This window comes from Netta rufina (genome assembly GCF_964035555.1).
Source record: "Netta rufina genome assembly, chromosome: 27".
NCBI classification, from domain to species: Eukaryota; Metazoa; Chordata; class Aves; order Anseriformes; family Anatidae; genus Netta; species Netta rufina.
The window spans coordinates 3,372,760-3,386,971 of record NC_140151.1 but is presented as its reverse complement, the minus strand read 5'-3'; the positions used below and the strand labels follow the sequence as shown (position 1 = coordinate 3,386,971).

The 14,212-nt window shown below is 46.5% G+C and overlaps 1 protein-coding gene across 1 annotated transcript in view; it reads left to right on the top strand.

Annotated features, from left to right (window-relative positions):
- Window positions 1–940: 940 nt before the first annotated feature.
- Window positions 941–14,212, top strand: part of PPP2R2A (protein phosphatase 2 regulatory subunit Balpha) — a 39,710-nt gene continuing 26,438 nt past the window's right edge. Inside the window, exons 1-2 of the mRNA XM_084302299.1 lie at window positions 941–1,138; window positions 3,199–3,273. Coding sequence (XP_084158425.1) covers window positions 1,132–1,138; window positions 3,199–3,273 — 82 coding nt within the window. The 5' untranslated portion in view covers window positions 941–1,131. The remainder of the gene's footprint in view (window positions 1,139–3,198; window positions 3,274–14,212) is intronic.

Genomic DNA, 14,212 nt, shown 5'->3' with positions numbered 1-14,212 from the left:
TTTGATTTGCATGTGTGGTTTCTGAGGAACATTGAGATAAAGCTGCATTTGTCCAAAGTAGCCTACAACGTGAGCTAGTTTGGGGTTTGTGGCGTTTACTCAAGCACTGGGAACCCAACTGCGTTGGTGTGTTTGTTTAGACGTGTTCAGTTCCCACAGTTCTCTTTTTGCACTGTGCTTGACTAGGAATTGTATGGTCTTTCATTTAAGAAAAGCAGCTTCTTAGTTTTTTTTTGAGCTGGAAATGCAAAATTAGTGTACGTGATGACTTGGGAAACTTGTCTGAAGGCACACTGTGCTCGTGGCACTGCTGGGCGTGCAGGATGAGCTCATGAATCTCAAAGTGAAATCTGGATTAGCAAGCCCTACCCTGCCTGAGAAGGGGCAAAAAAAAAAAAAAAAAAAAAGAGCCTGCAAAAACACCTGTGAAGGGAAACCGATGACTTTGACAAGATCTTAAAATGGGTTGTAGTGAATGAGTTGACTGTGAGGTAACTACAGTGGGGACCTTAATGGGGATGGAAGGGGCAGGCTTCTGAGCCAGCAGGGCTTAGCAGAGAATCATATATCATGTAGAATCATGTAGTGCTGGGGGGCAAAAAGGTGTTTGGGGGGGCTGAAGGGTGAAGGAGGCTAAAAGGTGATGGGGGGCTGAGGGCTGGTGGAGGCTAAAACCGGCTGGGGCTACACGGGGATGAGCCATGAGGGCGGCGGGGCCGCGCTGGGGCCCTGAGGTGAAACGGGAGCCCCCAGCCCGCCGGGGACGAGCCCCACACAAGGGTCCCGGCTCCGAGCCCCCCGTGAGGGAGCCGAGGCCGGGCGGCGAGGCCCGCTGAGGGCCCGGCGAGGCCCAGCCCGGCGGCGAGGCCGCTCCGCCTTCCCCCCCGTCCCCTTCCCTCCTCCGGGTGACGTCACCCGGAGCTCGCCCGGCGCCATTTTGAAAGTGGAGCCGCTCGGCGGGGGGGGCCGGAGCGAGGCGCGGAGCGGGGGCAGCCCCGGGAGCCGAACCGGAGCCGAACCGGAGCCGGAGAAACCGGAGCTGGCCGCAGCCCCTCCGCCATCCGCCTCCATCCTTCCCTCGGCCCGCTCCCGGCCGCCAACAGCCCGGCCCGCCCGCCTCGCCGCCCCAACATGGCAGGTAAGGGGCGGCCGCCCCCCTGCTCGGCCCGGGGGCGGCTCGCGGCCCCCTCAGCGCCACAGAAGGGGAACGAGGGGGGAGCTCTGAGGGGACGAAGCTCCGTGGTCGTCCCCTTGGGGTCAGGGCCCGGCCTTGGGGACAGGATCGGGCCCCCGGGGGGGGGCTGGGGAGCAGGCGTGCTCCGTGCTAGGGGCAAAGCCGGCCGGGTGCGGGATGCGGTTAGGGGTGTGTGGGGTGGGGGCTTTCTGTGCTTTATTCCTCGTCCCTTCATGGGCCTTCAGCCCCATTTTGCATCCTGAGGTGCTCGTGGTGCTGGAGGGGTGTGTGTGTGTATGCAGGGGGTGGCTCTTCCTCCTCACTTCTCCCTGCGGTTTTTCCCTTTGGGAACCAATTCCCCCCCCCCCCATTCCACAACCTGAAGCCCTTTTCCAGTGCTCTGCCTTCCGAGGAGCAAGCCAGGGAGGCAGCGCTTGGGTTGTGCTTTGCCTTTTTTCCACCCCCCCCCCCTCCATGCTCCACCCTCCTCTTTTAGCCAGGGGAGGAAAAAAAAAAAAGTGCCCACTTGGTTGAAGCGAAGTGTACGAAAAGCAAAATTTTGGCTTTATGTGAAGGGAGCAGCGATTTTTCCCTCACACGCTGTCCCCTTTAAGTGCCTCCATGGTGGCAGCTGCTAAATGACAAATGAAGAGGGTGGCGAGAGGAAAGCAAATGGGTTGGACGGGTTTGGGGGGAATGGGAGAGGCGAGCACAGCAGATCCTTCCAGGGTATCTGCAGAAAAGCCTTCTGACATCTCTCGTGGAGCTGGGAGCTCCTGCTTGCCTTCACCGTGCTGGGTTATGTAGTTTGCTTGCCTGGAGCCCTTCAGAAAAGACATTAAGGCAAGCAAAAAATGCATGCTGGAGTCTGGTCGTGGTGTAGCACTTTGGTTAACGTTGAGCCATTTGGTTGTCTTTGGAAAGACTGTTCTGGGGTTCCTGATTTCCCCATGTTGGACTTGTTTTTATCCCCTCAGATTAATGTAGGAGAGGGAAGAAGTCCCTCCTGCATTCTTTGTTATGCCAGAAGTGATAGCAGACCTCTGGATTAATGTGTAAATGCCATCTGTTGCTCAGCCTGTTTGAATTGTGTGGAGGAAAAGTTCCATTTTGACAGTGGCTTTAAAAAAAAAAAAAAAAAAAAATAGGCAGGCCCATTTCAGTCCCTTCCTGTATGTACTCAGCTCAGCAGTGATTTGCTCAGAATGCAATGCAAAAGAAATGGGTGGTGATTTTTTTTGTGTGTTTTGGTGGCAGGGTTCAAATGAATCACTGCCTTCCGCCGAGGCAGTAATGTTCCTGAAGTTTTCTCTTCGATCCGTTTTCTATGGTAGTAGAACTTGTTAACATCAGCTTGCTTGTTTGCTTTTCTGCTCGGATTTGTTGGTGGTTTCTTTTTTTTTTTTTTTTTTTTTTTTTTTTTTTTTTTTTTAAGCTGATAACTGCTTTCGTTACTTCTGCGAAGAGACTCTAAATCTGTGGTAAAATTCTTTTCTTTAGCCTTCAGTGTGTAGGTTCGGTTCTTTGTTTTTGTGGGAGGAGGAAATGAATGACGTGCGTGGCTTTATGTTGATTGAAAGACTGAAATGTTCCAAAAATGCCGAGCTTTTCTGACAGTTGCTGATGAAGTTGTGTGCGTGTGCTAGTGGGGTTCTGCCATATAAAGTAGGAAGAAGCTTTATGTGAAGTGGGATGTTCGTGCGCTCTTATTTTAAGTGTGTTTTAAGTTAGTGCCAGCCGTGTTACTGAGCCATGCGAGCTTTTGGTGAGAGGCTTTTATCGCTGTTGCTGCTTTACGCTGTTTTTGACAAACATTGCTTGGGACGCTGGCGAGCCCCTAATGACAAAAACAATATCTGCAAAGGAAAAAGGTGGGGAGGGGCGACTCACAATTGTGCCGACATCATTGCTGAGGAAGTAGGCGGGTGTAATGCTGTCTGAAATTTTCGGTTAGTAACTGTTACGGGCTCTTTGTGTTGCTCATGGGGGGGTCTGGGTCTCATTTTTTGCATTGTGTTTTCCAGGAGCTGGAGGAGGAAATGACATTCAGTGGTGTTTTTCTCAGGTGAAAGGCGCTGTGGATGATGATGTAGCAGAAGGTAAGAGCAGTGTTTTTTTACTGTGACTTTTTTTCTGACTTTCTAGGTATATTTTAGGAAGACGTGAATGTAATCTGTATTGTATGCAACTTGAGCAAAGCAGATGGATAGTTCATGTGCATTCAGATACCTAGGCTCAAACTGTGCTATGAGTCTTGCTCACGTGTGTAAGAAGGGCTGAATTTAGGCTTCTGGACTATTTTGTGGGAATTGTTTCCCAAAATTTAGATATGTTTTCCTGTCATTCAGCTTTTGCTTTGTGTTTTTTCCTAATCTGCAAAATGGGGAATGTGATCGTTGTGTTCCCAGGGAGGTGTTGTGACAATTAATGTTTGTATTCTTTGAAGACCTTAGTATTGGATAAAGATCAAGTGTGTTTTCCCAATTTTTCCAGCTTTATTAACCAGAAAAGGAGGAAATCAGAATATTTGTGTGTGCTTCCCTACTAAGTAGAGATGGGTTTTGTGTTTGAAATGATACTGGGAATGGCCTCAAACTTTTCTGAGCTAGGGCTCCTAGTGCTGGCAGTGACAAATGTCATCTTTTACTAAGATGGCTGCCTGCGATTGTGACTGCAAAAAGTGCTTGTTTTCCTCAGTTTTGGTTGGGGGTTGTTAGCGGAGTCGTGCCTACTGCGTGCTGCTCAGCGGTGCCAGCGAGCAAAATTTCTTTTCTGATCTGCACTGGCCTCTGTATTTCTTTGGCCATAAGTTCCTGGTTGCGTAACACAACCTGTAAGATCAGGAGTTAATTCTTCTTTTGCTAGCAGTTGGCCTTGTCAATTATGGAATTTGTAACATTTCTTTTTTTTTAAACATATCCCAAATGCTCTGACTTACAGACAAGTGAGATTAATGTTGTATTTAGAAAAGCGGTAACCACGGTTCCCATTACTTTCCCATTTGATGCGTGGTTCAGATTAACTTCCAAAGGCTGAAAAATGAGCATAAACATGAGACTTACTTTTATTTATTAGCTACAGCTTGTGGCAAACAAGGCACTTTCAAAGACTTGTGTGATTTTTACAAGCTGAAAGATGGCTTTTGGAAGCAAGAAGGCTGTAATATTTTTTTAAAGCTGGGTTTTGAATTTTTCAGGGAGTATATTTTAAAGCTCGAACTCCAAATACTGTTTAATGTAATATAATCCTTTTTCCTCTGACAGACGTAAATTCTGTGACCTTTTATTTTAATTTCCTATCAAACTAAATGCTCAAATCTTGCAAGAATACTGGTTGTGTGGCTGGTGCTTGCAAATAATTCTTCGTGACAACAGCCCCGTTGACACCACACAACAGTAACGAGCTTTCTATACACACTAAAGCGGCTCTTGCAGGGAACTGGAAATGCAGAAGTCAGGAAATAGTCTGTCCTTTGCTTCCTTAGCTGCTCAGAGGTGCCGTACTTTGCTCTCCGCCAGATGACTTGCTGGCCTCCTGCTTCCTTCCGGGCAGGTGAGCAGCTGCGGGAGCGAGGAGCAGGGGGTGGAGTGCAGGGGAGCTGTCACCGTAGGAGAATTAACCAGCTTCAGTTCAGCCAGCCGCTCAGCACACTCTCCAGAAAACTGTATGAGTGTTTCAGACTGTATGGGACGTGCAGGTTTCTGATTTTGTGACCCAAAGAACTATTTCGTGTCGTTGCCAGCTGTAATTGACTTCCGATGAGTAAGTGCAGACCCCTCAACGTGCTGCAAGACGGCCTGAAATTAAATGCCGGGATCCTGGAACGAGGCCCCAGCATTGGTGTTATACTTGATTGTTGTGAACTTGTTGAACTGAAATTCTAAGCTCTTCCTGGGTATTTGGCTCCCACGATACATGCTGGAAATTGTTAAAAGCCAGCTGTCTAATCGTAACGCAGCTTTACCTTCCCTGCGGTCCTTGGAACTCCTATTGTGCCTTATACTGCCTGTCTGTAATCCTGTTGGGTTGGTGATGTAGCTGAAATTTATTTTTTTTCTGTACTTCTGCCTTTAAGGTTTATCTTAATAAAATGAAGCCTTGTGTAGTTCTTGCAAAATCGGAGCAGCAATTCTGCATGCTCCTGGTCCCCCTTCAGAATACTGAGGGACAAGTCGGCAGTGGCTCCGAGTCTGCTCTGACCTTTCTTCCCTCCCTGCCTTTGTCTGCCTTTTTGTGGCAGCTCCATGGTGAAAGCTAAAGAGAATTTTGCTGTCTGAAACTTCAGTGCTTCTTTAACCGCCGTGGTCTGCAGCCTAACAAGCGTGGGCTCCAGCCATGGCTGGGGCTGAGGACAGTGCCAATTTGGCTGGGGCAGTACCTAGGGCGTGGGGTTTTGAAGTGGCTTTAGAGCTGGGATTTTAAGAACTGACTTTTGTGGAATATTGAAACTTCCCTAGAAATAGCAAAGCGAAGAAAACAAACCTAGAAGAAATGGAAGGAGTGTGTTTTAAGTATTTCTTCCTGTTCTTAATAGAATGTTGTGATATTTACATTGAGAAGTTAATGTTAACTTTGTGTTAGCCGAGGAACCTGCATCCATTCATTACATGAAGCAGCAGAATGTGAACCAGCAGTCTCCCTAAAACGCTGCCCATAAAACAGGCCAGTGGAGAGTAACAGTTCTAATCAATGCAGTAATGATGGCAGCAACTTCAAAAAGTTTGCAAAGAGCTGGTGCAGAGCTTCCAGTGGGTTTGGGGTCAGGTCTGACCCCCTCACTGTCACATAATAGGAACAGCCTCCAGTTCTGTGGGTGCTGAGGCTAGAATGGCTGGCTGCTATAAAGTCAATATTTGAGGGTTTGTTGGCTGAAACACGAGCTCTCAGGTGACAGTTCTTAATTCTCTGGCTTCCTAAGCACCCTGTGGTAGGTGGATGTGACAACACTTCCTTTGGAGATGGTGAGGATGGAAGGAAAAGGGGGGAAGCTGTTATGAAAGCTAGGAAGTGAAGATGGCAGTGGCCAAGGCAGAGCTCTGGTAACTGCAGGAGCATGGCCGTGTGAGGAGCAGCCAGCTGCCCTCCAACCTCAGCACAAATGGAGCTTCTCTTTGGTTGTCAGCTTGATGGGGGCCCTTGTTTGCATCAAGTTAGGTACAGAACTTGGATTTGAAGTTGAAATCTGAGTGTCAGCATCATTATAGTTGGTGTCCTTAAAATTAACTGCTGGCAGAAGGTTGCCCTTCTGTTGTGTGGCTTCTGCTGTATCTGCTTTCGAAACAGCCAATTCTTTGCTCTATGTCTTCCTCCCTTCTCAATTCCCTATTTGTCCTCCTGGAGCCCAGTCCCACAACGTGTCAGTGCCCAACTTGTTATTCTGATTACTCTGGAGAATCTGGACCCAGAACAGTAGATAAAGCAAGACTTCCAGGGGTGAAAGCAGAGTTATTGTCCTTGATAAGTTCAGTTGTTCAGGGTATCAAAAACATCTGTAACACATGATTTTTTTTCTTTGTGGCATCACTGTTTCAGTACAGGAAAGACTTAACTGTCCAGAGCTGCTCAAGAGCAGACACGACCACATCTTAGTAGAAGCTGAAGGAGTACAGGGATTTTCTGCAGTTTCCTTGATTTTAGTTCTGCTCTCCAAGAGGTAGCATAGTGGCAACTCCACTTGGAAACAACTTGAGAACCGTGAGTTTAAACCATCCTTGAAAACTAGACGTTAGCTTAATGGAATGAGTTTGTACTTCAGAACAAATTAAGTCAAATTTGTTTAATTACTTGGCAGAAGGTAAAGAGTCAAGCTGCTGTATCTAAATGTTCTTTCAAGTGTAATCCAAAGATACGTAAAAGTCCGATGGTCTGCTTCCAAGGCTGGGAGCCAGGAACTGAAGTCCTAAGCTTTAGCCCTGAGTGATCAGCCCTCATCGTGGACGAGTTGTTTAACTGCTTGGGGCCTGAACGCCTCTGGAGGAGGCACTGGGGTATCTGCTGTGGGTATGAAGTCTCCTACAGGACCATTCTCTGCTTTGTTAGTAACCTATGGCTTGATTTGTGTTTCCTCTTTGTAGCCGAAACACTGCTGTAGTCTGCTGCAGCTTGTGCAGATGATGAAGGGATGAAGTCACATTTCTGTCCCTAGCCAAACTGAGTGTGGTCAGAGATATAAACAAGATCTGACTTTTCTCCTGTTCAGGAATGTCTTTCTCCATTTGATTCTAGGTATGTTTTATCTTAGTGTAGTTTCGTGCTCACTTTTGGCAGGCTTCAAAATTGCAGAGCAGCTGTGGGAACTGTTACTGCTTCAGTAGTAGTACTTCATCTTCCGTACCCCAAAAAAATCTGTTGTTAACAGTGAGGAAACTGAGGCCAGCAAGGACCAGCTTAGCAGCATCTGCAGCTCACTGGCTTCTCTTGCCTGATCAGAAGACCTTCTCTTGGCTAAGTAACATCTGTGTGGAGTAAGGGTAAGAGCTGCTGAGCCTCCTGCCCCAAAGCTGGGTGGCTGTGCCTCGCAGACTGCTCCTGGTGGCACCTCCTGTGCTTTTGGCTGAGCAGCTGAGTGGCTTCCACATGGGGTGGCGTTGAGGGGGACCTCCTGGGGAGCAGGGCTCCCACCCAGCTGCGTCTGTGGGCAGGAGTCGCAGAGGAGGAACAATGGTGTCATTATGGAAGCGGTGGATGGGCTTCTTTAAATGCAAACTGATGCAGTAGGAGGGGAAGAAAAATCCTCGGAAGTAGCAAAGGCGTGAGGAGGGTTTGGGATGCTAATGCTGATGAAAGATCGGGGCTACAGTTAAGGCAGGGAGCTGAACTTCTGTTTGAGAGCTGTGGTTAAGCTCTCTGCTCATGAAGCAATGTTAGTTAAGAGGAGCAAGGACTAGCAATAGGCTTTTTTAAAGGGGTAATGTGAAATATGTTGGTAAAAATTTAAAAAAAAAAAAAAAAAAAAACAAGGAAAAAAACAACACGGGTTATAGTCCTTTATTCCCTGTATTCTTAAGTCCACTTCTGCTCATGCCTTTGGCTGTTTATAGAATGTCTCACTCTATCTAGAGAGAAATGGGCTGCTGTGCTCTAGGAAGCGCTGGCCTGAATTGGCTGAAGTGTGTGCTCGTGAGGTCCCCCCAAACAAAGAGTGTTTAGCAGACAGCTCAACAGTGAGAGGCTGTGCAGCTCCACGAAGCTGTTCTCTCTTGGTGAGAGTTGGTAGCTCGGGCACTTCAGCCTGTCAGTCACGCTGACCAGTGCTTGCTCTGCTCTTCTGGGAAGCTTTTGCACTTAGATCAAAAATCAGATGGGAGAAGGAGTTGTTTGTGGTTTCTGTATTGTAAATACAGCAGCTACAGTGCTAAAGCCATCAGACATCCACCCTACAAAGGAGCGTGGAAATCCTGGTGGGTTGCAGCTCTGTACAAATTCTTAATCCTTAATTTTAAAGGTGCTGCCTTTTTTGGGGTACTTCCACCCTAAGAACAGGCTTCTGTAGCTTCACAGAACGTGCATGGGAGAGAGCTGAAATGAAGAAGGAAACGTCTGGTGGGTGCAGTGCTGAAGTAAGAGTTAAGGGCTGGGTGTTCCTGGCTGTACTGTTTGCCTTTTTTTTCCCCCTGCTGTCTTCTGACTTGCCTATTTAGGCCATGGCTACATGTTTGGCAGCATTTCTGCTTAAAGAGGCACTCCTTCCCACTCTGCTGGCACCAGCGTGCGTGGAACTGCACAATGAACTTGTCTGGGAAGCCGATCCAGCTGAAAAATACTTAGAATTGTGGTTTTGACCGGATTATTTCTCAGCTGAATTGAACCCTGATCTGGTTCTCAGTGCTGTGTGCGCTTGTGCCAGCACAGTGTGACGAGCGAGCGAGCTGCTGAAAGGAAGAGGAGGAACTGTGGAAGGGAGGCAGTCTCTTTATAGGATTTTATGTACGGCCAATGCGAGACCCTGATCTTTAAGTGCTGTGCTGCTCCAAATGCTAGAATAGCTTAACAAAAAGGACTTTAGAGCTTTGCTGTTCGAGATTAGAGCACGTGCAGTCTGAAGGCCAGCAATAAATGTATCTAACACCAGTTCTGTATGGTAATCGTAGAAGGCTGCACTAAAGCACTGCCCTAATAAAATGGGTCAAACTTCATGTGGTGCACCGCTGCTCGACCGAGATCCTGCATAGTTGGTGGTCGTCTTTGGAGATGTTTTGTAGACTGAAGCTGGTCCAAGTCTGCGCTGCCATAGGGGAAAAAAAGCTTATTTATACTGGGTTACTTTGCAGTCAAATCAGGTCCCTGAACTCAGGGCTGTGGGGATGTGCAAACCCTCACGGCGTGAAGGGTGGTGGGAACGTGCCCGAGGGTAGGAAGAGAGCACAGAACCCCCTCGCGTGGTAGCAGCAGGGATTCAGGCAGGTAGGAGCCAACTGGCAAAATGCTTTGCTGTGTGTCAGGTTGGGATTCTCCCAAATTAGATCACGCACACATCTGGTACACATGGACCGTGTTGCTATCACCAGGCTGTGAATAATTCTGATGTTTTTCTGCAGCAGAACGAGTACAGGTGGAACAGGCTTTCATCCTCCGGTGTTCATAGAAGCAGTCAGAAAGGAGAAACGAACCCTGCTCATTCAGCATTTATTAGTTGGTGTTGTTTTTCTTAAAAGCTGTGTTGCTGTTCATATGGCTTAGTTTCTTGGAAGTTCTTGTAGAAAAGCATCTCAGTTAATTGGGAGGTGGATTACGGGCTGATTGCTTTACAGTAAAGCGCTTTAGATCATGTAACAAACGATAATCTATTCTTACCATGTCTTACCACTCTTAATATGATTTGAAAAATTGATCCCTTGTTTGTGGATTTCACTTAAACTAATGTCTTGTCTCGATTTTAGGTGCTAGAGAACGAGGCCTGCCGTGTCTTAGGTGCTCCTGAAGTATGTGCAGTGCGCCTGCTGTGTCCTGTGCCTCCCGTAGTAAAAATGCCCCTTGCTGGTGGTACCAAAGTGAGGCTGCCCGTGCTCTCCTTTTAGGAAACGCTGTGCTCTTGAAGCTCTTTTATTCGTGTAAGATGCTTTTCTTACTGCCTTAGGGGTATTTTCCAGACCTTTTTTTTCCTGTTATTCATACCATGCGGTACCATAACCGTCTACGGTATTTTTAGTAGGGAGTGTGAAGTTTTGTGGAATAATTCAGCCTTCGGTAATTATGTGAAACTGTGAGCGTTACTGCTCTAAAAAAAGAGGAGTGAAAAGCTCTGACACAGGCAGCCGCGTTGTGAGTCGTGACAGCAGCTGCTGTGTTTCTATGACAATCGGGAGGAGAAGTGCAGGAAGTGTGTTCCTTCAACCAGCCTCGGCTGGGAATCATCCTTCACGAAGCTCTGGTAGGATTTAAGTCAGAACCTGGACAGTTTTCTCAATTTTGAGTGGAATACGTGTAATATAACTGTTTTAATATTTTATGGCTCAGTTAAAGCATGCATTAGCGAGGTGCTACGTGTATAGGGTTTGCAGGTAAGCTGGAAATAGGATATTGTTGTACAGTGTGAGGGTCCTAGGGGAAAAGGGGGAAAATGGGCATGCTGCAAGGTGAGGAGTTGATGCTCTGATGGTGTTGCAGATTGACCCAGCAGGGTTTCCTTTCAACAATGCAAGTCCTTCGCTTTCTGGCTACCCAGCAGGCCTGCTTTAGGGCATTGTTTGGGGCTGTTTGTGGTGTTACCTAGCAGTGGGTTTGCCTTCTGGTTTTCTGTTGCTGGCACTCTGGGGTTGTTACCCTTGGCTTCAAAATGCGGGTGCTGGCTACCAGCGCCAGGTAGGGTGTTTGCATCGAGTTGATGTTACTGCAAATCATCCTGTGAGGTTTCTGTGCATGACTGTAATTCTGTTACAGAAATAGAAGGGGCTGCAAGCTTCTCTCTTCTAACTTGCCATGCTTTTGTTAAGCACTGGAGGAGAAATTATTTACTTGGTCAGCCATTCTTTACAAGAATGTGTTTTCCTCCCAGCCATCCCCAAGTGGTAGCACCATTAAGAAACCTGGCCTATTTGGGCCACGTGGCAGACCCTCGGGCAGATAGACTTGCATCTAACTTGGGTTAAAAAAAAATATAATTAGGGTCAGGAGGAGAGGATTTAAGAGTTGTATTGTTGGAAAGATTGATTTCCCAGGTGTGCAGAATGTGTTTTGGATGGAAATGTTTTTCTTTGCATTTTCGGTTGTAGTTTTTGTATTAACGTTCAGGGAGTAACAAGACTTCCAAATGTGCACAGATAATGCTTGATGGTTTTGATTACTTGAGGAAAATATAACTGCATGTATTCAGGAACCTTCAAGGTGTTTGAGAGTTCAGACTGTAGTTGCTCATTTAAACTAAGGAAGCATTTGTACTATATCCCTGTCTGTGTAATGCTCTTGACTATATTTTGCTTTTTCCCCAAGGAGCATAAGAAGTATTCAGGGGCTGTTCTTTGACTCTTCAAAGCGGTGGCTGCAGCTGGCCTTTCTTCCGTCAGGAGGCCAGAAGTTGATGCGCAGAGACTGTGACCTACATGTGCTTGTGCATAGTGCTCATAAAGAGTGTGAAGGGCTCTCTCTTTTGAGTAATTTGATACAGCAGGCAAAAGTTGTGCATCAAAATGTTTTTCTTATCTTGAACTCTCTAAATGATAATTCTGAAAGACGCTTTTGAGAGTTCCTGGACTCTTTTCTGATGTAGTTGCATAACGAAACTTCATTTCCCAGTGTTTGCAGTGCATCATTTCTGTAAATGGGGTCATTCGTAGGGGTACTGACAGAGCTGAAAGGAAGTCCTGCCTCAGCTCTTAATTGCTGTTAAGTTTTGCTTTGGGGAACTGGCCTGAGTGGAAATTACATGTCTTGGGTTATTGGTTATCAGAGGAATTCTTTATCTTGAATTAGTTTCCCCAGACAGTTGTCAGTGTGACAGGTCTTTGTGGTGTAGGAGCACTGAGGGGTGGCTGGCTGCGTGTCCTGCACCCAGGGGAAGCAAATGATTAGAAGGAGCCACGGGAGCAACTGAGGCAATTCTCAGCCTTCTGATGCTTGTTCGTAGTCTCCTTCCATATGGAGAGCTCTAATATCAGTGAATTTGGGACCTGTTGGAGAACCTCTTCTGAAAGATCAATATGAACAAACCGCAATTGAAACTGCAGCACGCAGACCTTGTCGTGGTCTAGGCCAGCAGTGAGCAGATGGCTCCGCGATGCAGAGGCAGTACCGAGGCATTCATAAGCTGTGTTTAGGGACACTGGAACTGGCAGCAGGGGCTTTTTGACCAAGCTTTCTGTAGAAGCAGCCTGCTTTTCTCTGTTCTCACAAAATCCCAAACGCAAAGCTGTGGTTTAACCTTATTGATTTTGTATTTCTGTTCAAGAAACATGCAGGGTCTTCATTTTGTGTTCCCTTTTGGACCAGTAGCTTACTCTCAGGGAGCAGTGGAGGCCGGTAACATGACAATCCTGTTACTGGAGCAGGATGCCTGCTGTGCTTAACCCAGCAGTTCTCTCTCTGACAAGATTTGGATGCCTCAGAGGAAAGTGCAGTGAGAAGACAGCATTTAAAACCAAACCAAACATCTAGGACTGTGCATGCCAGGTTGCTGGCTCCCTGGAGCTTGTGGATTCTCTTCCTTGATCTGACCTGAGGAAGCTCAGACCACACTTAGTTATAAGTCATCCACTGGCTTATGTAGCATTCTCACCCTTCTGCTGTTCCTGCAGATCTGGTGTGATCTAAATTGTCATCTACAGCTGTGCTGTGAGGTCATCTCTGTCCTGATCCTCATGTTCCTGTGCAAGGGCTGTGACGCGTGTATGTTGGGAAGAGAGATGACACGACGGAGTGATTGCATCCTGTGTAGGAGCACTTCTGGCTTAGTCTTTCCTCCTTGCTGGCTGCTGTCATTTTGAAGAAGTCAGCAGGAGAAGATGTACACAGCCCTCTTTGGTCTTTGTAAGCTTGTTTGTGTGTGTGTTGAAACTCATTTTCCAGAAGTTCTGCTCTTACGTAATGCTCAAGTGGAAGTTTGGCACCTTCCAGTTCATGTTCTTTTTAACTAGTATATTTTCAGTGAGGCTTACCTTTATTAAATAGCTGTGTGTGTTTTTAACTTTTTACCAAGTTTAAAATTTAGGTTTAAAGTTAATTATCCTGAGGGGATAAGGAAGAATAGAAATTAAGATAATTGAAAATAATCATGCTGAGTCGAGATTCATCATTTTAACCCCTACAGACTTTGTTTTTTCCTTGTCTGTAAGACTAGCATGCGTGTTGCCCAAAATGGGGTTCCAGAACTTCTAAAAGCTATTGCAGGGAGCTTTGAGGCCTTTGCAGGATAGTGATATAACTAAATATTCTATATCTTGTTTTATAGCTGTTACATAACTTTTCCAAGATCAAAGAAAGGCTCCTAATTTATAGATAGAGAAGATGAGATGTAAAGTAACTCCCTTAAGAATAAAGGTCAGTATTTTGCTCAGACTTGTAGACTGTAAGTTTTTAAGATGTGGTATAAGCATGAGGGTCAGCCTTATCGAGGTGTCAACGTGTAGATTCTGTTCTGCATTGTTTAGAGGAGTGTTAAGAATCTCTGGAAGTCCAGGCTTCAAACTAGTATTGGCCTCTTTAACTACAACAAAAACGTAAGACACTGAGGCACGTATGTTTGGGCTGAAGGAAAAACTGCAGGAAAATACTTGTTAAGTGTGTGTGGGGGGGAAAAGCAGTTGGTAAAGGGAGGATTATTTTCCAAGTTCCACAGCAAGAAGTGCACTAAGTGTTAAAATGAACTAATAAAGGAGTGGATGGCCATAGTGAGTGAAATAATTTGAAGGTTTTATTCGTTGGTCCCATAATAGTCAGAGCTGTGTATTCGTCTCTGCTGGAAACTTCAGTTGCATTTGTGACCTTCACAGGCGCTGTGCTGTCCAGCAGGCTGCCTGAAATTCATCTAGTGAGTGTGCCTCCCTCCCTCCTTCCCTCCTTTCCTTCTCCATTATGGTAGGTAAGAGTGATTTTTTTTTTTTTTTT